This window comes from Formica exsecta, unplaced genomic scaffold (genome assembly GCF_003651465.1).
Source record: "Formica exsecta isolate Colony F162 unplaced genomic scaffold, ASM365146v1 scaffold247, whole genome shotgun sequence".
NCBI lineage: Eukaryota > Metazoa > Arthropoda > Insecta > Hymenoptera > Formicidae > Formica > Formica exsecta.
Genome location: NW_021849743.1, coordinates 772,930 through 799,688, shown reverse-complemented (window position 1 = coordinate 799,688; position 26,759 = coordinate 772,930). Strand labels below are relative to the sequence as shown.

General features: G+C 43.6%; 1 protein-coding gene across 1 annotated transcript in view; it reads right to left on the bottom strand.

Annotated features, from left to right (window-relative positions):
* Positions 1 to 26,759, bottom strand: part of LOC115236248 (AT-rich interactive domain-containing protein 2) — a 43,003-nt gene that overhangs the window by 15,051 nt on the left and 1,193 nt on the right. Inside the window, exons 2-4 of the mRNA XM_029808568.1 lie at positions 26,120 to 26,222; positions 5,152 to 5,249; positions 2,617 to 2,768 (exon numbers count right to left, since the gene is read on the bottom strand). Of these exons, the coding sequence (XP_029664428.1) occupies positions 2,617 to 2,768; positions 5,152 to 5,249; positions 26,120 to 26,222 (353 nt within the window). The remainder of the gene's footprint in view (positions 1 to 2,616; positions 2,769 to 5,151; positions 5,250 to 26,119; positions 26,223 to 26,759) is intronic.

The following is a 26,759-nucleotide window of genomic DNA, read 5'->3' as shown; positions in this document are numbered from 1 at the left end:
TTTTTGACACTTGGTAGAAAGTTGTGAAATGTCAAATTTTTGAAAAAAATGCTGCGTATTGTGAAACGAAAAAAACGTGACTGTATACCAAAGCAATTGCAATGGCCATTTAACGACCACGCATCGCGAATGCTCGATGAACGATTCAGTGATCGTGTAACACGCGATTCTCGACACATTCAGTGAATACGTGTATATGCACAGCAAGAAACAGGAGAAAATTTTACGGTACATGCATACTCAATCGAGACTTCCTCGAGCGTACAGTTGATCATCGCAAAAATTATTTTTACAGAAATTTCGTCATGAAATAATGATTAAATTTTTAACGAAAAGTAATATCGCATAATTAACAGGAAATGAATAATGGCATTACAATTATATCGCTGACTCAGAAAAGAATATACCGTAAAGTAAACATTAATCATCATGTTTCATCACAATGATTAACACCGATCGATCTCCGATCTAAATCTCTCGCGTATATTTCTAACAATAAGCCAATATTTCTTAATCAAGTATGTCGTGCGATATATTAATGTGTTTCAATAATTACGCAAAAAAAAAAAAAAATCTTTTTCTAATATCAAAGAAAGAAAAGAGTTGATTTTTCCCTCCCTAAAAATTGGCGCGTTCCTAGTAGTAATTGCCCAACATACGGTTTTGCGCATAATCACGGAGCCGGGAGCAAACGCAAATGATTAGGCGAACGATAATCGGCATCGATACACGGAGGGGGATGAATCGGAATGGAATATGGGAAGGGGGAGTGAGCTTCCCGCCAGGGCGCCTTTACTGACCCGGTTCCGGACGAGCGTCGCGCCAAGGGGGTCGAAGGGCGAGAAGAGGAAAGTCGGAGTCGCTCGCTCGCGACTTGCGCGGAAGCTCCGAGGTCGGCGCCGACTACCAAGAGGACCCCGCCAAGCAAATTAACAATCGTTACGTACACGTAGATATCGGTAAGCGTCATTTTCCCCCCTCCCCGATAGACGGGCCTCGCACCCTGGGCGCTGCGCGCTCCCACATCATCCCCCTCTTCTAGTTTTCACCCTCACCACCCCAGTCATCCGGTTACCCCAGAGCTTCTGGAGCGAGGCTGCCGCATGCGACATGCGCATGTGCGCCGAGTATAGACCCGCGCGCTTTCCACCGTCGACGAACGGCAGTGTATATGCGCTATACTCCCCCTATTTAACTTATACAGGATGTCCCAGCAAAGGACCATATGTCCTACCAACAGATTCTCCAGGTCAATCTAGAACTGATTTTTTCTTAGCGAAACGGGTCGAGGCATTAATAATTTTCGAGTTATAAACAAGAGAGACATATTTTAAATGGAATTTATTTAAGTGACATTCTAATTCAACCCGAATCGCAAAGATACATTGATGCTAAACGATTTTAATATACTCGTTAAGGGAAGAGAAAAAATATCTTCAGACCAGCCGAGGAACGTGTCATCACAAGGGAATACCGTCGAAATATTTGGGACACCCTGTACATATGTGTGTCATGATTATCGCCCATTAAATTATCTTACACACCGTTCGCACGACCCCTCCCACGCTCCCCTTTTCCCTTGCCCCTCGTGCGCGCGAATGCAATCGCGGCTCCCAGCCGGGGGGGCCACCGCCGACTCGCATGTGCGCGCCGCTACGCTATCTATCTCCCTATATCCCTCTCCGGCTCGATAGCCCGCCACTGCTGCTGCTCCAAGAGCAGCAGCACGTCAATAACCCGTTGCCGCCTTGGCCGCGGCTACGGTATACGTGGTACGTATATAACCGCGCGCGTACGTCTACGTCTCCTGCGAAGGCAGGTGCAGACGATGCCGAGAGTCTCCTCCGCAGAGTCGCGCCGAGAGGGTGCCCTAATTTGATTATCCCCATGCAAATGTCACGATCGACGACGAGCGTTGACCTGTTCCCTCCGTCCCCCCTCTCTCTCACTAATTCTCATATCTATAAATATCGAAAATGTATCGAGTATTAATCGCTCTCCTCTCTTCTCGTTCGTTTTAGTCGATTTCTATTTTATACCGCAAACGCATACGCGATCGTGAAAAATTCAGATATTCCTGGTGATGGATGAAAACGAACTCGAGAGGAAATATTGCGTAGATTCTTGCAAAAGAATCGCGCGATATTTTTGCGCAGCGTTGCCGGGGGACGACACGGGACAAACGAATGAAAAATTCTGGCGGGCGGAAATTGCTAACGTAGCGAATTATTGAACCGTGACTCGCACATGCAAACAGAGAAAAAGATAGAAAAAGAGAGAGAGAGAGAGATCGAGAGAGAAAGAAAAGGGGAGAACGTTGCGTGCGCGCGATGCGACGATCAAGTGCGACGAGGAACGAAACAATGGGCGGTGGAAAACGCGCATTTGAAAGTCGCTCGACCGTGGATACGTGTATGCCAACTGTATCGAGACGTACGCACCGCGTATAAATTGGCAAAAGCGGTTTATGCGTGCGACTGCGTTCGGCGGATTCACCATAAGCTCGCGGAAAACAACGCAATAACGATGTGTATTTTTTTTTTTTTTTTTTTTTTGCACTTTCAAATCTATTGTCAAGATATTGTAGATTCTTCGACGTAAAATCTCACGACTCACCTGCGATGTTGTGCTGATGATGATTATAAGTAAGAGGAACAGAGTGCAGTGCTCTGGCCGACCATTTCCGATGTCTGGAATCCTCATCGTCGTCGTCAGCCTGTTGACCATCCTCGCCTAGGAAGTGGACCTTCTCGTACCTGTCCAGATACCTGGAACGAAAACACCAAGTGTTTTAGTATTCTAAGAATTTTATTTTCGACTCGAATAAGATTTCACACCCACATAATATAGTTGAAGAGGCATAAATAAATTATAAAAATATCGCGTGGTTGAAATATCGAAAAGATCATCTGCATAATTATAAAGACAACATGTTTCAATTGATTAGATCTTAAATGCATCTCATTGCGAAATTGATTTTCTTATCTTTTGTAAAGAAAAATTATCTTTCTAGTAATAATATGCATTATCGCAATTTTCGCTTTCCATAAAAGGCTCGAAAAATTTAACTTTTTGAAGACTAAACGTTTCGAGAAAGACAATGCATTTATCGATTACATATTCTTGTTCCTAAAATAATTTAATAAATTCAATATTGCAACAAAACTACGAGATTTGGACAGGACAGTATGAAACACTAAAAATATTATATTATAAGCGATAAAATAAATAGATAATTCCACCAGTGGAATCACTCGAGTTTCGTAAGATTAACCGCGCGACCGTGACTCCTCTGATTCGAAATCGATTGACATTTCTAGAGAACCGGTTGACCCTCGGCGTGTCACCCACGTGGCGCGCGGTTCAATCTTGAGAACGCAACATCTCGCGATGGCATTCTACTAGCGGTGCAAAGATATACAGAACTCTCTTTTCAGACCAAGGACCAAGACACCGATCGACTAAGCGATTGTCGAAAGATCGACGAACTCGCGTGATGTCCGCGCGAACAGGGTAGGTGCCAGAGATAAATAGAGAGAGAGAGAGAGAGAGGCGTAGAGGGACAGTCATGAGTCGGCGAGGGGGAGAGAAAAAGAGAGAGAGAGAGAGAGAGAGAGAGAGAGGATATCGAGTCGTGGGTGGGCGAAAGAAAGTGGTGGGGGTAGGTGTACTGGATCCATTCATGCAACCGACGTACAGCGCGGAAGGTGCAGGCAGCGGAGAGCCAAGCAGCCAGAGCCTGATTGGCCGTTGGCGGGTGCGGACTGCTGAATACTACTACTCCGACTACTGCAGCGGCAACGTGCTACAATGTGTCAGTAACGTATTATTGACTGCTAGCGCAAAGTAGCCAGACGGCCATGGGCGAAGCCACGTGACGTCCACGGAATGTCTTGGGAGGACGATACGACTCTTCAGCGATTCAGATACATTATTGTACAAGAGACGATCAACGCTGATTCCGATTAATATAAATTTTTCTTTATCGCGTGCATCGTCATTTGCATCGTAATTTAAAAAACGTAGCGAAATACACTGAACCAGGATTATTTAATCCAGTTGATGGCGCTCAAATACAAGAACATAGCAACATATCTTTCTTCAAATTTAAATGCCCTCTTGTCGATCTAATATGATAGTTTGTATCTCTAGAAGATGATGTATCATTAATTAAATATATTAAGAAGTTCCAATTAATAATAAGAGTTTGCGTGTTGTTTAAATTCTTATCATGAGACATTTAAATCTACGAAATGGATTGATCAAAATTATATGAGCTACTCTTGCGTAAAAAATGCAAACTTCTGACAGCCTCTTATAGTTTACAATGCAAATTTTGGTATGAATTGTCACACACGTGTCATCGATAAGAGAATCGTGAACTCGGTGACGCTTGTCGGCCACGCGCGCTAACAAGATTGCAGGACTCGCTCCGGAAAGAGAGAAAGAGCACGAGGGGGAGAGAGAGAAAGAGAGAAAGAGCGCGCGAGAAAGAGAGGGAGGGAGAGGAAAGCGAGACTCAGGAACCACGTGGTGGCTCTCGTCAGCGAGACCGGGATATGAATGAACGAACGTACGTAGTACGCGATACGGAAAATGGTGGTGGGGCGTAGGGACCAATGCCGATACGCGGTGTTGGCCGTGCGGCAAAACGTTGCTACTCCCTGCCTCTTGCAGACGCTCGCGGACTGCCAGACGCAATGGAACATTGTAGCAAGCGCGACGCGACGCGACGCGACGCGACGCGACGCGGCGAGAAGGCGCCGAATCAGGCGAGCCGTCTTCCGACCGATTTTCCGCAACAGATCGACAGGTGCTGCTCGGTTCCAACCCGCAATGGATCACTCAAGGGACCGAGGACCAAGGGACCAAGGGACAAAGTTGAGCGGACCGCGTTCTAAATAGTGAAATTGTTCGTCCAATTTGTTCGCAGCGATACGGTTGTTTTACGAGGGAGGAAAAAAAAATTGTGTTTACAAAAAAATACACATTTGACATATTAATAAAGATTGACAAGGACTACGCGTTTTTCATGGCGGGTTGACGCGATATTGGATAGCTCTGATGTTTCGATAAGGGGTTGTGGCAAATCGTTATTCGTAAATATTCAATGAAATGTCAATCAAGTATCTTAAATGTACAAGAACTTACCGAAGGTAAATTTGTTTAAGGCCGACCCCGCTGTTGACGCAACCGCTGGGCAAGTGAAATTGTTCGCACAACGACGCCCACTCATTTCTGGTATTGACCTGCAATGAATAAAAAATGCCAGTATGAGAATCATCTGTGAACGAAAATAGTTGTGCGAGAACAAATGCGCATTGATCCGGAAACCTTTAAAATTAATCGTATTTGATAAAATTGTTTGTAGGTATAATATCCTAGCACACGTTACTCAATACTTCAACATTTCCTCGTTATTTTAAGCTCGGACTCAGCACTTTGAAATCGAAAATAATAAATCAAAGAAATGCGCGTATACAGATTTCTGTTATCAACGAATAATATTACGCAGTAGTAACGCATAAATTATTTAAAATATGCGTTTCAGCAGATTATTGATGTACAAGCATCAAAAATGTATAATATGCGATTGATAAATATTAATTTAACGTGTCGCAATGTGACGTTTCAATCAATCTGTTTTGTATATTATACATACATACATATGCACACACACCCATATATATATATATATATATATTCGCGATTTTTCATTAATGAATGAGAGATTCGACAATGACACATCGGCAACTTTATTTTGATATTACGCGAATTGATTATTAATTAAGATACGATAATAGCGAAAGTTAATCATTCACACTGGCTTACAAACTTTAATCTTTCGTAGAAAATTGCGATTATACTTTGAGAAATATTATAATGCGACAATATAAGAAGCAGCTTAAAAAAAAAAGAGATCAAAATTTGTACGTAAAATACATAAATCGAACATAAATCACATTAATCGAACATATTACGAAATATATTCATGTAGAATATTCTATTCCATGTATTTTTTAAATTAATTAACGTGAAATGTGTATACTATTTTCGTTAGTGACAGAGATAATACATACTTTTATTATGTCAAGATTTTTATGACCCCGTTTCTCGACTGATCTTTCTTTCTCCCTCTTTGCAATAATATTAACAAGATTCAAAGTTCAATATACAAGCTATCAATAAAGATTCCGCTATTCCCTTCGTCATTTAGATATTCGTCGGAAAAATCTCCCGGTAGCGATGGCACGCGAGATAAGCTGCAATGCGGCGGGACATAAATTTCTATGCGGTCGACTGAAAAAATAAACGACGCTACTCGGATTACGCGCTGTACGCGAAAATACAATGTGTCCTAAAAGATCCGATTTTAATTTTATAATAGTAAATTTTTTTTACAAAATAATTTGTAAACCATTTTTATTAACTTGGGTATTTTAACTTTAGGTATTCAAGGAATCTTTTTAAATTTCGTAAACGACAAGCAAAGATTGCTTTTAAACTTTCCTAAGAAAAAAAAACTGCTAAAAATTGCTCAAAGAATCCGTTATTAAAATCGAGGGAAAAAGATCTCTGAGATACTCCGAGATAATGCTAATCAGCGGCATTGCCTTTGATCATCGTGTTGCGTTCCCGGGGCCGAAATGCGAGCTCACGATTAAACCAAGATCTACATTCCGCGATGGAAATAAATGTTTATTGCGTTCGCGTTTATTTCGGTTTATTACACGCGCGGAAGGAATCCGTGCGTTTTCGCCGCGCGTCCCCACTTCATTATACATCGTATCCCAGACTCTGCTATCATAGATGAAATATCTGTTTCAAATAAATTTTTTATTCTTCAGATGAAAGTACGAGCATAATTTAATCTTTATTTAACTGCGTGAGATCGTAACGACTCTTATCCATCTCCTAAACACAAGGCGTAAAGAATGCGTTTTTTTACTCTATGCATTCTTACACAAAGTCATATATATGCGATTGATACGAGAATTAATCGATACGAATCTGTAATATATTTTTCTTTTTATTGATAAATCTGAAGCGAAAGTAAGCGTTTATTGTTCAAAATTAAATCAAAGGAACACGCCTAAAAGTTAACAATATAAAAAGCAAATATTTTACTTTTATATTTTCTTGTTCCCACGACGTGCGAATATCGGGGAACCGTCTCCGCGCAGACCTGGCACGTGGTTCTACATGTGACACGTGGCCACGCGACGTAGAATCATCGGCGGCAGTCCTGCGCTCTCAAAGTGCGCTTTAAACAGCGGTGACAACGGGCAGGCGGCGGCGGAGGAGGAGAAGGAGGAAGAGGAGGAGGGGGAGGAGGAGGAAAAGGAAGACAGTTGGGGGCAGGGAGTCGTTGTTCGTAAAATCAGCGACGACCGAGCATACTGGGTCAGTGCTCCCTGGATCGGCGCCCGTGTCTTCGCTCTATTCTGGTCACCATCGTCGTCGTCGTCGTCGTCGTCGTCGTCGCGACGCCCGACGATGAAGCGGGAACGTGGCGCCTCGCCGTGGACGACCGCAAACGTCCGGTCGAGCTTGTTGCTCGGTAACCGAGTAATAATAGTTGATGAGAGACAGGGGATATGCGACTTGTGCACGACGCGTATTTTAAGAACGCGGATGCAAAATGTCGATAATTTGGCATCGATGCGAGATATTAAATTTATGTTGACGGAGTAACATGGTAATTTTACATCCGAAACGTCGACACGAATAGTGAACATCCGTTTTCACGGTCTAATATTCATAATTTTTGTGAAATATTTAAAGATTTTTTTTTATATAGGTAGACACTATGTTATATAAACTTAAAACTTATATAATATCAAGTAGTTATATAAGTATAATCGGATATGATAATAACGTCCGGTATATTTGCATTTATCTTGATTTTCTTTGTAATACTCTTAGGAAGCGTATCTCCTTCCCTCGTTTACATAAGTAATTGTATAGCATAACTGTTCGAGAATGCAAGAAATCGATGACTCATAAAGTGTCCTTATATATGCGGGCTGCATCCTTATGTATGCGGGATATCATTAATGCAACCCCAACTGTATACACAAACGTCTTTATAAAGCTTCTGAAAAAAATATATAATTCCAATTTGACTTTTGCGCGATAAAACGGCTTCGCTTTTATTCCACTATCGCCATTAGACTTGTAAAAGAATTGATCCCCATGTCGCGATTTCATCAACTACACGAGACGATGCGTGTAAGGACTCATTCTCGTGCAAAGAGTTCGTATCTGGTGGAACTAATGCAAGCGATTGTACTTGCCTATTCGATCGCGTGTCGATTTCAGGTATAAATATCGAGCCTGCGCACCAGGAAGCGTTTGAGGAAAGGCGTTTCGTTTCCCGCCTAAGTTTCGATCGAATGGGTGAGAGCGCGATTAGGTCGGTACCATCGGTTGTCGCCACGAGATTGTAATCGCGCGACTTTGCTCGACCTTGATGCAGCGATACGAACGGCGCGGCGCATGCGCGGCGCGGGCATGTTCCTCGGGAGCGTCGAACGACGGTATCCACACCACGTGGTTCGGCGGGTTCCGAAGCGCGATGCATGATGAAAGTGTCTTCGGCGCCACGTGGTCGTTGAGGTAGGACATGGTCCCTTCTCTCCCCTCCCTCTCTCTCGCTACTCTCTTTCCTTCCTTCTCGCACGCTCGCTACTCTCTCCCACCCCCTCCTCTCTCGCGGTTCGCTCTCTCTCTCCCCCCACTACTTTTCGCTCAACACACGCTGCCGCAAACGCTGCGCCTATGACTCTCCCGCGTCTTCCGCTTCTTCTTCTAGCGCGCATCTACAGTAGGGTACGAGACACGCGGGGAACTGCAACCGTCGTCATCGATGTTCGTCACTTGGGTGGCTTCGATCCTCGGATACGTTCATACAGAGTGTTCCAGCGTTATCGTACCGTCGTCAGAATTCAACTCACCTACATCTTCGCGACGTCATTCGCTTCTCCGATTTCGCCAACGTAAGAAGATACGTTCTTACTTTTTTCCCGGGGCGATCTCGCGGGGGAATTAATCCACGGGATCGGCAAAGTGTCAGGCGGAATTAAATTCAGGGAGGCGCGAGCTAATCTCGGAGGAATCAACCCTCAGAGCGTCTCGTCGTTCCAACTTGTTCGAGTAATTCATCATCGCGCCATTAAGCCACGAAAGATGAAATTAACTCCGGTACTCTTTCTCTCTTACGTAAGGAGATCTCTGTCGCTCTAGACGGCAGGATTTGCACGATGGTTCATCTCGATCGTCGCGGAACCAACGCGCGTTAATATATGCGGCGATCGTTTATGCATAAACACGACGCGACGCAATCCGTGTATACGGGGCGTTTGTATAGCGAGCGATGTCATTAGAATTCCGAACGGCAGGCACCGTTTTTCTCCTCGAGCAACGACGACGACAACGGTGATACCAATCGCGATATTTCACCGTGAGACTGGTTGCGATATTACGTATACACTCTTATAATGGGTTCCCTTGGAGTGGATTGTAGCGAGAGAATCGTGCTACGATATCGTTATTCGATATATCGATGAGAGCGAAGGAACAATAGACCGATTATCGCCATCGGATGCTAAACTCGGAAAATTTTAATCGATAAAATCTCGCGATTCGAGATATTATATCTCTTATGAGTGAAATTAATATTTTATGTGTGTGTGTGTAGCGAGCGATACACAGACAGAATATAGATTAAATATCATCACATTTTATATTAAATATAAAAATTTGTTAATCTGAAAACAATATAATATTTTTATTCTAGAGATAATGGAATCGACAATAATACTGTTATTCTCGTTCTTCTTCCCTCTCTTTGCAAGAAAGGAATAGAATCGACGCAAATAGCGTTTAACGAGAGATATCGCAGCTAGAAATACTACGCTTGTGAATTCGAAAAGGACACGGGAGAGCTGGTAACTTGAGAATTTCTCGTCTTCTAATAAGGGTATTTCATTACGAAATCGAATTACCGCTAACCGTGTAAACGGATTCTCCTTTAACAAAACTACTGCGAGAGATTGTAATAATCATTAATTACATTTCTCCCTCTCAAGGTATATACTAAAGCTTTGTCGGCGTAGCTACATATATAAAACACGTTTTCTTTTCATCCCATCAAGATTTCATAAAAAATACAGTTGAATTATGATTGAATGAGACGCAGGTTTTTATTAAATGAACTTTGCCACACTTTACTTAACTAAAGGGGATCGTAGGAGTAAAGATGCTTTACAAATATACTCGTTCGTTATCTCCTTCAATTTCTTTCTCCATCATTCATTCTCCTTCACTTTCTGAATACCCGAGTTGTTTCTACTTTACATTTGCGTCTATATGACACGTCTACACGTTATAATCGGGGATTCCCGTGGCATTCAATTTATATTACTTAGCAAAACGCTGTCTAACTAGAGGATTGTAATGACCGCATGACAATCATTTGCGGCGGCCGCAAATGACATTACGATTACCGTTTCGCTGAAAAGAAGCAGCGATCGGGTCATGAACATCGCCGATCTCGCGATCTCGTCGTCCCGTCTTCGACGTCGTCTCGCCGATGGCTTTTACGAAACCGAGCAGAGTCGATGCTCGCTCGAGTAAAGATGCTTTACAAATATACTCGTTCGTTATCTCCTTCAATTTCTTTCTCCATCATTCATTCTCCTTCACTTTCTGAATACCCGAGTTGTTTCTACTTTACATTTGCGTCTATATGACACGTCTACACGTTATAATCGGGGATTCCCGTGGCATTCAATTTATATTACTTAGCAAAACGCTGTCTAACTAGAGGATTGTAATGACCGCATGACAATCATTTGCGGCGGCCGCAAATGACATTACGATTACCGTTTCGCTGAAAAGAAGCAGCGATCGGGTCATGAACATCGCCGATTTCGCGGTCCCGTCTTCGACGTCGTCTCGCCGATGGCTTTTACGAAACCGAGCAGAGTCGATGCTCGCTCGCGGCGAAAGAGCCGCAGCGCGTGTCACGTGAGTTCACAGGCCCACGGCTGGCGGCGACTGACAGTTCCCAGTCAGCTGATCGTCCACGCCGGGGTGGAGAAGGGGGTTCGAGGGGACAGCAGCGGTAGTAGCAGTAGTAGTAGCAGTAGTAGTAGCAGCAGTAGCAGCAGCGGCGGTACGAGGAGGAGGAGGAAGTGAATAAGGGTAGGGGAGAGGGGGGGACGCAAAGTCTAGAAGGGAAGGAGGGCGGAGGGGTTGGCGACGCGCAGTCTGCCACCGCCGACGACGACGACGACGACGACGACGACGACGACGACGTCGGCGGTGGCGGCGGTGGCGGCGGCGGCGGCGGCGGCGGTGACGGTGACGGTGGCGGCGGCGGCGGCGAGATCAGCTGATCGGCGGAGGTGTGCTGGTGACTGACTGACTGTGAACTGTGAATGAACGCGCGGGGAACGGATGAAGAAGTCTTCGCGTGCGTACTCACGTGCGGCGTGAGCGCACGACGGACGGCGGGGGAGAAGACCCAGAGGGGAGGGGGCGACGGCAACGTGCGGAAGAGAGGGTGGGAGCGTGCGATGTGCGGGCAAAAGGGAGGAGAGGAGGGCGAGCTGAGAGAGCGCGCGCGTGTCCGCCTGGCCGTGCGCCCGAGTACTCGCGAGGAAGCGCGAGAGAGCGATTGGTTCCTCGCGCGTGCGGAAACACCGGCGGGAAAGTCATTCGGTCTACTCTGTCGGCGAGAAACGCCGGGAGAGCGACGAGAACGCTTAAAAGTCGGTGTCCGCGCGAGAAGCATCTGTCAGAGACGCCACGTCGCGATACGCTTTATGAAAAACTCTTGAAAAAACCGCTTTGCGGAAGCTGCGCTTTACTATTCATGATCTTCGCGAAGATTTTTCATTCGTAAAATTAAATGCCTCCCTCCCGTGTAATAAATGGCAATTAGTTTTATATTCAAGAAAATCGTTACAAATCATCTTTATCTTCATCCTTATCTTGCGAAGTTAACGGTACAGCTGTATAAAGGCGTGCCGATTCAATCGGCAAAATCGTTATTTATCTCCATAAAGTATGGAATATTACGTTCGCCGAACAGGAGACACGGGTTGGTTTCCACGGCAGGAACTTAGGATTCGCTCCGACAAAGAGCCTTCATTGTGCCGACGGCTCTTGGCTTGCGCGCCAGGCAGGTTTATGCTTGAAATGCATCTTATGGCCCGCGCGTGCATCCCTCAGAGGTGCGGATGATGAACGATGCATCCGTGCATTCTCGTTCCACGAAAGTGCCGACTGAGTTTGTTCGGCTACATCGTCGCACCGAAAAAGTTTATATTTTTAACTCTAGTAAAATTTCTCTCACACACACACAATCAGATATCTCTTTGTCCGAGATATATTTCCTGCACTCAAAACATAATCCTTTAAAGAATATTTATAAAAATTTACTTATTTATTTATCATTATTTAAAATTTTATAATTCTTTATAATGTTGCGACGTTGCGTCTCTATCTGTAATCGTACATGAAAGTTTCTACAATTACATTTCCGCATTGCGGAAATGCCTTGCATCAGCGCCGCAATAAAATGTCTCGTTGCGGTGTCGTACGCGATATACGACGGGTCGTCAGAGTGTCGAGTATTGATCTGGCCATAAAACGGGCAATCTTTTATCGCGCGTTGATGTGTATCGTAATATCGCAAACGTCTCCATAAATTCAAGCGGTGTAATTACAAGAAAAGAAAACAATGTATTGTCACACGATAATTTCCATTTTTAATTTTAAATATATTCCATATCAACATACTCAACTTTGACCGCTAACGTCCGTCCGAGGAACTTAGAGCGGCTTAATTTGCTCTATTGTTGGCGTTGCAAGAATCGCGGTCTTATTTCAACGACGATACGAGTTACGTAAGCGAGAGACACACGCTCGTTAAAACTCACGACGGGAATCCGCGGGCGTATCTTTTGCGGCGCGATTAGAAACTCGGCAAACTGATTTTATCCGAGTGTTCGTACCGTCGCGTTGTATACATACATCGTGCTTAGGCTTTGCTTCGAGTCATCCAACGCGGCCTCGAGCGAAAATACACGCATCGGGTGGCCGGATTTTTTTTACGCGCAAATTTTATGCATGCACGCGCGGCCGGATGTAAGTAACGTCGAAAAGATGTGGAGCAAGACAGAAGGGGAGAAAGAAAGACAGCGAGAGAATTTATTTCGTGCTCTAGAATCAAATTCTATTACCGTTACGCGTTATGCATGAATACATGTGATAAGTAATTAAAAGAAAAGCAAGAATAATGAATAAAATTCTCCGAAAGGACATAAAATAAGGAAAAATTTTTTTTCTCTGCAAATTTAGATATTCTTTTAAAAAAAAAAATTATCTTTTTTTTTTTTTTTTTGCAGACATTAATAAAACTTTTCGGACATCCTATACATCTAATTGTCGACATTAGTATGCTTCTATGAAGATTTTGATTGAAACGGGGACAGGAGAGGTGTGATAGATTGATTTAGAAATTCGACGGGCGAGCGAGCCTATTCGTGGAACAATTGGACTTTGCCTCAATATGCGTACGTCCTTGCATATTTAGTATGCCGTTTCGTCATTTTCTAACACGGGGACACACGTGGCACTCCGCCCGCTTACAATTAGAAAGAAGATACGTTTTCGCGATGATTATAATCTACCGACAAGTTCCCCCAGATTTTCGCCGTCCATACCGTCGATGCGTCATCATTTTTCAATTAGAGTTTTAACATTAATGCACGTAAAAACTGCACGTGCCGCTCGCAACGTCACGCTATTAAATGCGGAACTGTATTCTCAATTATCTTCTTCTGGCGTAAAACGTTCGCGAGAAATTCATACTGATAAAAAATTGTCGTTCGTACTGTTTGCGCGAATGCAACTCGCGAGAGCTAATCTCTACGATTAGAACCTGAGCGCATCTCAAAAGCATTCTGACATTTTTTTCACGTCGTATTTACCCAGTAGTGTATTCGCCTTTGCATTCCATGCTACTACGATTTAATCACAGTACGTACACACGTCGGACGCATTGTTATGATTCTCGAGGAAACAAGCTTACGCATAAATGTAAACGATGTTACATCATTATCGCCGGATATGCACACGTGTCGTAAAATCTGATGTAGAGATTTTTAAAATCTTTTCACACAAATATTATGTTTTACTCCGTATTTGTATTTCGCCTTGGATATATTTTTAAATATTACAAAATAATACACATCCTTCTGTTTTTTTATACATATATTAAAGATGAAAAAAAAGAAGTGCTCGCGAATATTCGAATTCGGAGACGTTCGCGGATCATCATCTCGTTGATGCGATCCAGCTACTCTTTATTGACTCAATTATTCGCGTCGGTTTCCCTTTGTTAATCGCTCGGCAAGTTCGAATAAGGCGATCGTTACGCCGAAGGACTTGAATATGCGTTATATCGGGCATCCGCATTATAACGCTAAGTGGCGTGAAACGCGTACGTATACCGAGCAGAGCGTTACGTGTAAACGACGACGTACGTAAGAACCACAGCCGGATGGAAAACGCTCGGCGTAATGGTCGTTAGCCATAGAAATTCCGCATTTTCGAAGGAGATAAAAACCGTCGCCTCGCGTTCGTCGATATCGAATATGAATTAGCGATACGCCCGAAAATTTTTCAACCGCCTCCCACTCGGACGGGCGCTATAACGTTGCAGAAGAGAAGATTTAGTTAATTTCAATTAATGTTAAATGACGTTGGTAAAACCGGTCTTCTGCGCGGGATTAGAAACGAGCGTGACTCGAGTTACAAGGCAAGAATTTCGCGTAATCGCGCGAAAGGAGGAAAGAGGATTAATGTTTGATCCTTGGCTTTTGGCTCATTTCTGAGACGAATATCTGCAAATTAACAGCCGACGTAAAGGGGAATCGTACAGGTAGATTTTTATTTACATCGCGTAATTATCGCCGCGCCCGTCGTAAAAATGTCCATTTTGACGATGGCTAATAAAGTTCGCTAGTTTATGTCATGTGTTTTTTCTCTCTCTCTCTCTCTCTCTCTCTGTCTCGGTCGCTTTCTTCTTCCTCTCTTTGCCAATGCTGCATAATATAACCGGACGTTAGACTCGGCACGTATCTGCGCGACTGCTAGTTGACAGCAGGCCCGAGGCTACTTACGAGACAACTCTCTGGTCGGGCATTTAACCCTTTCGACACGCGTCCTTCTTCGGTAGATAAATTTCGCTTGCTACGAGCGCGATGCGAAACATCTAATAATCGTCGAAGAAGAATAAAATACAAATACGTGTTAGTTTACAAATACAATCCTTGTAGGCGATGATTCGAAACGCGACGTTAATCGATCGTACACGACCGCGATACGCGCACGTAACGCCAGAGACCTCGATTCTCCGCGGTGTCTAAAAGTTATCTATCGACAGGTATGTCGCGTGCCACCGTTAATATTACCGTTGACGTTTACGACCAACATGGCCGAGATAGCGCTTTGGACGAGTCACATCTCTCTCGGATACGCTCGAGTAAAAGCGGCTCGCTTGGTTGGTACATCTGCGAGAACATGCGGGTGCCACGTTGCGCGGCTGTCGCGACGGTGAACACAAATAATGGGTGCACACTCTTTTCCATCTTGGCGTCTTAACTCGACGTTGCGCAACGTTAAACTAATCTACGGGAGCTGTAACGCGAGCGCGTTATCCGGACTGAGTTGTTAAACAGGCTCGTCGCACGGTTTGTTTTTATTACCCACCATATTTACACGAGAGATAAATAAAGCGCGTCGGAAATTCTGAAAAAGATACACGTATAAATTTAAAAGAAAAAATTGTTGTTTTTTTTTTTTCTAGGGATATTATTATACCGCTCTCTTCTCAGAACAGAAATTTTCTTTTACGATTTGAAATATATCTGGAATATTATAACGCGACAAAACTCGTGATACTTTCCATCGGGGAACTCTGGTTAGAGAGATTTATATAAAGTCCAATCATATACGCGCACACGCGACAATCGACTCTAGTCTAGTGCGATTAGTTTCGAAAGTGCGAGAGAAAGAGCTTCCGTGAAATATTCGCGCGTCGTAAACGGCTGGGAGAGATGGCCCGCGATGTACAGAGAGCAAAGAGGAAAAGGTGCAGTGACCTCCAAGTGCTGCGGCTCGTGCTCGAGTGACGGCTTACCAACTGGTACCGTCGGCCAAGGCCATTAATACCAATGTCTTTTGCACGACGGAGACGGCGAACGGTATGGGAAAGGGAAGGAGGCAGAATCGAGAGGATCGTCCGCAGTTAGGGGCCTTGTCGATGAAAATTATCGGAATTCCGAATTGATCGCGAACGACGAATTTCAATAAAAAAGATTTACGAAGAAACTGTGACTTTACACGACACGTTGATAAACGAAAAATGTATATAAATATAAATCTATATGTATATATATAAAATAATAATAATTCTCTCTTATATAGTTTCAATTGTATAAATCTTATAATATAAAATAAAATTTATAATTAAAATATGTCTAGAAAAATTCATCACATATATTTTTATTAAAGTAACAATTCTTATTTTCAGTTAGATTTCATTTGTAAAAGTATTTTTGTGTGTGTATTTAAAATATATATATTCTCAGAAACATAATTATATTTTTATTTCACATAATAAAAATAAATTAGTCGTGACTTTTTCTTTCTCCGGTTAAAAGGCGACGATGTACTCGTAAATAATATACCTTGTCAACCTCAACCAGACAATCATATAATCGTGTTGTTAACACACATATGTTATATAACAAATATACGGGTATATAACATGTATCATTGAACTTTTGCAAAACGTATGCTAAGGTTCCGATTCTTTTTTGCGACGTATCGTCGAAAATAAAAATCGTGCGATAATTAAAGGTAAACAAAAATGTGAAAGCAAACAGTAGCGGAACGGGCTGCCTCGTCGAGGGCAAAGCGACGCGAATACCTAGAGACAGAGGGAGAAAAAGAGAGATCGTCGATCGTTAGGATCGGTTGCAACCAAGGCTGCTGCGCTGTTGGTGCAACGTGCACTTATCGGCAAGCACATTAGCCGGCACAAAGCCAACCGTCGAGTTCTTCCCCCGCGGGGTCGCGGCAAGTAAAAACGCGCCAAACACGGTCATGGTGGCGAGACGCGATGCAGGCAGAGAATGCGTGCAGCGTGAGACCCGGTAAAATCATAAACGTGCGATTCTCTGGCGAGGAAAAATTCTACCGAATCTATATTCGCGCCGCGCACAAAGCACTCCAAACGCAGTCGTTCGAATCTCAATGACACTGTGAACGCTTAATATTAAAATTAATGCCAAATGCAGACACAAACTGCCGACGATGATGTTTAGCGCGAAACCCTATATAACGTTAAAGAGAGACAATATCGCGATTAAACTTGTCATGTAAAAAGTACGGAGAATTTCATTAATTTCTTTAAGATCCATTTGTTATATATATTTTAAAATGTTTCTCGTGTGTATGTTTAATCTCATTTGAAAGCGCGACACATCGGCACCCGTGTACATACATATCGGATGACCACCTGTATCTTCGAACAGAGAGTCGGGATTTCGCGCGGCAACCAAGAAGAACAACGATATCCCCGGCTCCGCTCGCGGCGGCACGATTTCCTTGGCCAGTCTTTTGTCCGTCTCGCTCCTTCCTCGACTAACGGTGAGTGCGTGTCTTACAACCGTAAGAAGCGCACCGCCGCGTAGCAGGCCATCTCTATTTATCTCATCGGCGAGGAGGTAGCGACGTTGCCAATGTCGGCGCCTCCGCGCGCTCTTGGAAACGGCCAGAGTCGTGCCGAGACAAAGATGTGTGGCAACGTCGCACTCGCAGAATGCCTCTCCTTAAACTTTCCTCTCTTTCTCTCTCTCTCTCTCTCTTTCCCCCTTTTCTCACGTTACACGCTCTCTCGCACTTTGACGGGTGCCTCAACCGCACGGCCTCACGCGCGTCGCGCTCGTCAAGGTGTTAGTAGGTGTCGTTACCTACGATTAACAGACGAGCGAAAAGAAATACGGTTGCCAGGCCGACGAATCACGCGACCCTACCCGGGAGGCGCGCCATGGGACATGTGGGACTGAAGGAGGATGACGTTAGGGAACAAAGTGCCAAACAAAGGCTAATCGCTGAAGGAGAGAGAGAGAAAGATTTATCTTTATTAAGAAATAACATTCTGACAAATATTAGAAAAGAACCTCTGAGAGAAATTTATCTTTGGACAATCCACAACTATTCATTCAATCTATTATTATGTTAAGAAACATGTATATAGGTATTCCGCAAATCCTGGATATACATTCCTCGCGGAAAATGCGTCCAATTTGGAGAGAAAGACGTCTTCTCTCATCCTATGAACAGTTTCCGCGAGGAAAGATGAGTTGTCGGCACCGTCCATCCACTTGAAGCTACGCGTCGCGGACGGGACTATTTTTTTCCGCAGGAAGGGTAGGAATCCCTGAGCGAGGGCAAGTGCATTGCCAATTTTGGCACGAGGCGCGTGCGTGGGACTAGAGGAGTGCGACCGACCAGCAACTCCGTTTCTCTCTCTCTCCCTTCCTTCCCCTTTTTCACTGACATTCCGTCTCCCTCATTCTTCTCAGTGTCCCCGGTTATGCACACATGTGTGCAGGGCATGAGGTCGCTCTCCTCTTGCTACGAGGTTCTGGCGCGGTCCCCTCCCCCGCGGTGGGGAGAAGATCGGAGCGCGGTGTTGCCGTTGCTACATCTCGCTCGGGCGGCGATGCCGGCGCCGGTATGCGTGTGGTGGGGCGCGGCGTTGCCATATCGACCGTGCCCTCGTCACCGGAGAACGAACGAACTTTTTCCTTCTCTCTCCGCCGTTTCCTCAGCATATCATTGTGCAGAATTAATATTAAAAATATATTTTTTTTTTTTTTTAAGAAAATGAGATATTATATAAAATTGCCGCATAAGAAAAGATTACTTTCGGCGGAGAGCTCGTTATCTCTATTAATTCGATCGCGAAAAGTTGATGGGTGTAGTTGACTCTAAGAGATTCTCCAACGAAATCATCCGGGGCGATTTTTATACTACTACTAATCCTCGTCGCATTTCGTACCGCCGCCGTCTGTAAGAGTAAAACACTAATTACAGCTCGGCGCGGTCGCTTCCGCTGGCGAGGCAGACGGCATAGACAAAAGCAGCTTTAGAGAATCCGCAAAGCTCTCTCTCGCTTTCTCTCTCTCTCTCTCTCTCATTGGCGGCGATGCCGGCGCCGGTATGCGTGTGGTGGGGCGCGGCGTTGCCATATCGACCGTGCCCTCGTCACCGGAGAACGAACGAACTTTTCCCTTCTCTCTCCGCCGTTTCCTCAGCATATCACACTCTTTTCTCTTTGTCTCTCGAGCGCTATCACTCTCTCTCTCTCTTCTTTTTTATTATATCTCATCTTTCCATTTTACGCGGCTCGTTTCCTGTATACCTATGCTAGAGAAGAAGCCGCCTCCATGTATAGGATCGTTGTCGTCGCGAAAATGGTGCAACGCCAAGCGCCGCGATGATGCACCTGACTGACTCAGCATTACCGACTTCGATTCACGCGCAGCGCGTACAACGACCAGGCCAGACCAATGCCAGACTACGGGGGTCGCGCACACAGATTTGACGCGCGCCCGGCGGCGGCGGCGGCGGCAGCGGCGGTGGCGGCGACAGCAGTGAGGTGCGCCTCAGCCACCACCAGCCCAGTCTCGCCCTTGAGAAGGCTGGACCGCCCGAGAGCGAGATAGCACGCGAGCGCGCTTTCTCTCCGATTCTCTCCCGCGCTCTCGCTCGCTCATTTCTCCCGCATGCCCCTGGATGCTGCTTGTTGGAAGTTGGAACACGGACTCGTTCGGATCGTCGCCGGAACCGGTATGTCGTAGCCGATACTCCCGATAATCGCGTTGGCGAGATAACGACGAGGAGAGGGACGATACGACAAGCGTGTGAGCACGCGGCCAGATGCGCTTTTAATCTTAAACTTGACGGTGCGTGATGCAGCTTTTACGACATTTATATTTTCGTTCTTAAATTTCTTCGACTTGTAGCATTAACGTGTGATATAACGATATTACAAGTTCTAAAAATTCATCGCTGCACTTGAACAAAGATTCGTATTGAAAGTATCTCTTCTCATTTTTCGCACGTCCCTTTCTTTACCGCGAACGATGATATTCATTCGTTCGTTGATCGCGCGACGATGAAATACTTTGCTCTCTTCCGTTCATACTGAAAATTCCGGGAAAGAATGCAATTACGGCGCGAGACGAAGCGAGACGCCGAAGCTTTTAATGCTGACGTAAAGATCGGTTCGAGAAGAGGCGGCTTTCCGTACACCCGGGATTAGAATGCATCCGCCTCGTTAGAGAGCGACCGCTCCCCTTTTACAGTTTTGAGAGGACGAATTTTATGACGACGGCGTAAGCTCTCGGGAAGCTTTTAACGCCGCGCTTACTCACCGTGCTCGCGTTCTTCGCGTGAGGAATAGATATTTTTAGATATTTCAGACATTTCAGAGGGAGAAAGAGAGAGAGAAAAATTTCGGATTATATTTTACATAACGCAAAATGTGTGCGAGGCTAAGAACGAGAAGATTTGAAAGCTTCTGTGTATAATAATTTATGTAAATCGTTCCCGTTAATTTGCCCATCGCGATGCCATTCGTTGAGCAATCGCTATACTGTTTGGATAATAGCTTTAGAGAAACAGCTATGAAGCGCTCCTAAGTAAGAATTGGCTTATATTACTCGTGTCATCCACCGCGGCTCGTGTGTTAAATTTCGCATGCCACGATCGCGGCCAACAAGACTCAGGAATTTATTCCCGAGCAAAGGACAGGGTACATTATTGTAATCTTGCCTCGGTAATGCATCTCGTATACGTTCGATTATCGATATAATCCAATCTACTGCGTTACATTTCGAGCATCTTACGTAACGACGACAGTGTGAATAATTCAACAATAGCGCTCTGAGAAACGACGGGGACGGTAAATGCGATTACGTGGATTCACTTCCTATACGTTCGATTATCGATATAATCCAATCTACTGCGTTACATTTCGAGCATCTTACGTAACGACGACGGTGTGAATAATTCAACAATAGCGCTCTGAGAAACGACGCTGGCTACCGAACGACGTTGAAACCAGAGACCGAGATAAAATGCTTAGAACGCGACGCGGGTGACAAAATTGCTCGACACGACACGAACGCCCGATATCATTCGCATCATTCACGCGCGTAAAAAAGGTTGAGTCGTTTGAGAAAAAATCGTACGATCTCATTTCCCGCTAAATGTGCTCACGGTGATAACCGGCGACGGTATTAAACGGCACGTATTATATTCGGACCGTGTTGTACTGTAAAACGAAACCACGAACCACGAGAATCACGTTGAGAGTAAGATAACGCGTCCGATGGATAAAAATCTCTTTTTCTTTTTGCCACTCTCAAACGAGTCTAGTCTCTCCGCGCCGACCGCAGGCATTTCTAATAACGTCAAGCTGGTTCCTGACCGAGAGCGAAGAAAGAGACGTTTATACGAGATATGTTTCCAAACTTCAACACACGTGTAGCGCGAAAAAACAGCTCCCACAACGCTCGCCCCCGCCCCCCTCGCACTCTCTTCTAGAAGTTAAAATATACTCTGCTAGAGAGAGAGGGAGGGAGAGGAGATCTATTTCAACGTTGATTAGCTACGTCAGACTGATCTTAAAGAAAAAAAAAATTTCCCAGTAGATCACCCAGCAATCGAGAAATTTTCGAGAAAAATTAATATATTTGAAACTTGTAAAAGTTCTTTTGAAAAATTCCTTATCGTAAAATATGTGTATATATTTTTTCTGAGCAATCAGTATTTTCTATTATCTAGATAATCATCTAGATGAAATAATTGTTTTATTCTATTTTTACCTAGATTAGCAAAGTATATATTATCTCCAGCTTTTAATTGTGAGCGGTAAATATATGTATTAAAACGTTTATCAAAGGGCACTTTTAATTTTAAAATTAAGCGAAACATACTACGAATAATTAATATTTCTTTCTATTATTAAACATACTTGTGCAGAATTAATATTAAAAATATATTTTTTTTTTTTTTTAAGAAAATGAGATATTATATAAAATTGCCGCATAAGAAAAGATTACTTTCGGCGGAGAGCTCGTTATCTCTATTAATTCGATCGCGAAAAGTTGATGGGTGTAGTTGACTCTAAGAGATTCTCCAACGAAATCATCCGGGGCGATTTTTATACTACTACTAATCCTCGTCGCATTTCGTACCGCCGCCGTCTGTAAGAGTAAAACACTAATTACAGCTCGGCGCGGTCGCTTCCGCTGGCGAGGCAGACGGCATAGACAAAAGCAGCTTTAGAGAATCCGCAAAGCTCTCTCTCGCTTTCTCTCTCTCTCTCTCTCATTTTCTCTCCGGGCTTACTGAACTTTCCGCAAAGTGCGGTGCCTCTGCGGAAGACGGCCGACCGAATCGGCGGAGATTTTGTCGTGTCGAGTCGAACCGTCGCTGAGCACGTCTCGGACAATAATTTCGCCAGTAACGCAATACGCCGTTCTCGGCGAACCCGATGTTCCGAATGTAAGATCGAGTTCATGTACAAAGGGAACAACTTTCGTCGCCGAATGCGTGTCTCGTTGCTCAAAAGGTAAATGTGATGTCGCCGAGTATAAACTAGCTCCTCCTCCACGCGAAGAATTTCATTATAATCATTGTTACGCGCGCGTCTAATGTTATCTTTATTTAAGTGCAACAAATAAATCGCGTCACTTGATTAAGAATTCCCACATACATATGTTTTCAGAATAACTATTGTATCATATGACGGATTTTTGTACGATTTTTATTCACGCGGTTTTCGCACAGATATAAGTTTTTAAGTTAAGTTTTTCATTTTTAACGGTTTTTTTTTTTAGCTTCGTGGTCTGCGATCTATCTATTACATAAATCTAAAAAAAAATGCGTGTAATATAGCGATACCTATCGTTGATATAAAATAATCCGCAAGCATTCTGATCGCGGCCGGATCGCAGGCAAATTATATATGTAGTCTAGCGACGAGCTTCAGGCTCGATCACACTTGTTGAGGGGAAACCTTCGCACCACCTCCACCATCCACCACCACCTCCTCCTCTTCCTTCTCCTGTTCGTGCTGCTTGTCCTCCTCCACCTTTCATGGTATTCTCCTTCCCTCCTCGTTTCTGCCTTGTCCGTCCTCCCTCCTCTCCGCACTTTCGCTCTCTCTTTCGCTATACCTTTTGCCTCATGATCTTTCTCTCCCACTTGGAGTGATATCTCGCGAGCGACCTTGACCTCACGTTGTGCGTCCGCGTTGTTCTAACGTTTTCATCTATGCATTCGAACGACATCGATATGGACGCAGATGATCGGCGGTTCGCGCATGATTGCTTTCAAATTTCTCTCAGATAAAACCTTATATAGTTTGGAATATGAATTTGTTATATATTAATGATCCGTCCATTTCGGATGGAGTCGCAATCACGGGATATCCAATAATAATATCCAATAATATCGAAATTCGATAATCGAGGAACGTCAAATCGATTATATATACTTGAAATTTCAAGCTCATTACGCTTGATAAGGAGAAACACGTTATAATACAAGTGCTGTAATTATCGTACGATTGGCAATTGCAAGGGTTACTAACCCTTGATGACCATATGCGCGTCAATGACTCCTTCAGATCGGTTTCCCCTTCCCCCATCCTTAGCCTCATCATCTCACTTTCTCCTTCCAATGTACCGTGTCGTTTTTCGATCACTACGTTCTTTCTTTTCCCGGAAAAGCACGCGCTTAAGATTGAAGAGAGCAGACGTGAGAGAGGGGAGGGAGGTGCGTGAAGGCTCGACATGCTCGAGTTATGTCATCGCGAGCGGCGAGTACACTTCCAGCTGATAACGCACTCGTTTTTCCCATTCCCGTGACGATTTAAATAGCAAAGAGCCAGTCTATACGCAAATTCGTACAAATTGTGTTCGCGCTATCTAATCATCCCGGCTGTCATTTATAAAAGCTGTTTAAATCTTTTCGATATCTCCGAAAGCGACGCGACGTCGCGCCTGGCGGGACAAAACGAATCGAAGCAACAAAAGATCGGCCAGCCTCCGGGTAAGTATCCGGAATGGAGCGAGTCTCGCGACGGATGAAATACGAAAGCGTGACAACCGCTGGTGTAAACACGCGTGGTCGCTTATCGCCGATGCGGTTTCACCGAACGCGCGTCGAAAGAACGCATAACCACCGACGTCGTCGTCGTCGCGTCGATTGCGAGAGTCCAGATCCGGCCTGGAGAGACGACGATAATCAATCGGTCGTAAAGATCGCGGCGAGTGTCTCGACTCTCGTTTTACCGCCGCGGCCTAGGCTCGTAAAGAAAAAGGCACAACAATGGAGTTGGTGTTGGTGTTCGCGGAACGCAAACTCGTGTGTCACCGAGAAAATTAATGCGGCGGAACGCAGTCGAGAGAAGGCGGTTACCGCGCCCGTTATCAAACAGAGATATCCGCTTTCAAATCATTCGCGACACGGACGTCTATGTACACGATCGGCCACGTTTTCTCAGCCAACGATACGTGGCTTAGTTTGCGCAAAAAATAAAATTAGGTATACATACGCGGTCAGATTAAAAGAGGAAAAAAAAAAAGTCCAAGATACACAAAGAGAGCTCGAAGAAAGAAAAGGGACAACTTGTGAAATTGAGGATATATTCCACAAAGATTTAGAATAGTTCTTTTTTGTACTATTCCTTTTTCTTTTTTTTTTTTTAACGAAATCGATTGCTATTTTTGAACATTATTCCGTGATTTTGACTCGTGTCTGTTCATTTGTCTCGCAGAAACGATATTGGTTATTCTTGTTCCAAGATTACACGTTTTGTCGCACTGAACGCGCAATAGGTGAAAGCGAGTGTTTTAATCTCGCGTCGTGAACGTGCGATTATCACCGAAGGAGTTTGAGTCTCGCTATTAGAGATCTCCACTCGCGGAATCTGGGCCATCGAGCCCGCTATCTGTTAGCCGATGCCAAATTCTCGTAAGTTATAGTTAGTCATACTAATAATGGTACTATCGCGCCGAATACCGAGAGAGAAAGAGATAGATGCGAGAGGATCGGAATTTCGAAAATCGCACATTTGCGTAACTCCAACGTAAAAATACTTGTTGCGTTCGATTGAAATTTTTTAGAGTGCAAATCCGCAAGCGCGAACGAATTTATCGATAATATTTACGGTATGATGCATTATGAAAGATCTTTAAATACCAATAGTATACGTTAGTAATATATATATATATACTTGCAAACAGTGAGAAATATATTTCATACATTACGAATTAAAATATGTGTGTGTGAATACACATCTTAATTTGCAATGCATGAAATATATTTTTCACGATTTTATGCATACATATGTCTATGTGTAAAAAAATCTGCTATATATAAACTTGCGCGAAAAAGAAATATACATATAATTTATAAAACATAAAAGAATAGAACAGCAAGAAGATATAAAAAAGATCAATTCTTTTGCAGTATTCTCGAATTATCCTCGGGCATTTGCTGCTTGGTTTTTTTACGCAACTATCGACTTGGTTTTATTGTTAGTGAAATTGATCGGGACCGGATTCTAATTAAAAACCGAGGTTCGCGAAAATTCATTTCGCGTTCGTCCGACGCGACCCTCTAATGACGTTAAACAAAACGAGATGGCAGGTACGCTAATTTTACAAGCAATTATTTATCGGCGGAATCCACCGCATTCCGTAATTGTTAATCATAAACTGCGTTATGTCTGGCTGCACAGATACACAACGAGAATTGTATTTCGTTGCCCTGCAATGCTTTTATATCGTACCTCGTTAAGCAATACTTTCCAACCGGATATTAAAAACATTTCCAATATTAATCCGCAGATACGCACGGACTTTTTTTTTAACATAATTAAGCGCGCGAGCTAATTGAGTGCTTCCACTCACATATCTAATTAAAAATTTTTCAGTTTGATAAAACAACTCACCTTAATCCATCCTCCATGAGCAGTCACCACAACATACAGCAAATAGTAAGACATTGAAGATATTTCTCTCTCTCTCTCTCTCTCCCTCTTCTTAAACACAAATAAAAAAAAAAAATTATGTTTAAAGATGTATGTTTCTAAAAGTAATGCCAAAAGAGTAATAAATATTTATAAAAATTTGTAATATTTTTTTAGTGGAATCTTCATACACATGTGCAGAATAATCGTTAAGTTAATTAATCTAGCAAGAAATCTCAAATATATTTTCGATTCTCAATTATAGATGTAATGCAGAAGACACAAATGTATGTATAGATTACTTTACACTCGCAAAATCGCTCAATTTAATCAATCAATTTAAAATTAAATCGACAAAGTCGTTGAAAAAAATGGCGTCTATACCTGAAATCCATCAGACGAGGTGAGATTCGAAATTTTCAACGCACGCTTTGTACGAGACGCTACCGTATAACACACATCATTTGCATTTTCACGTCACACGCGTACAGAGAAAAAAAATCACGATTTGCATAAAAGCGATGTAAAATACATAATTAATTTGGATCGCGTGACGACCAAACGCTCATTAACAAAGTAACGCATTTCCATCCAGACGCTATTTAAAAAAAAAAAAATATAT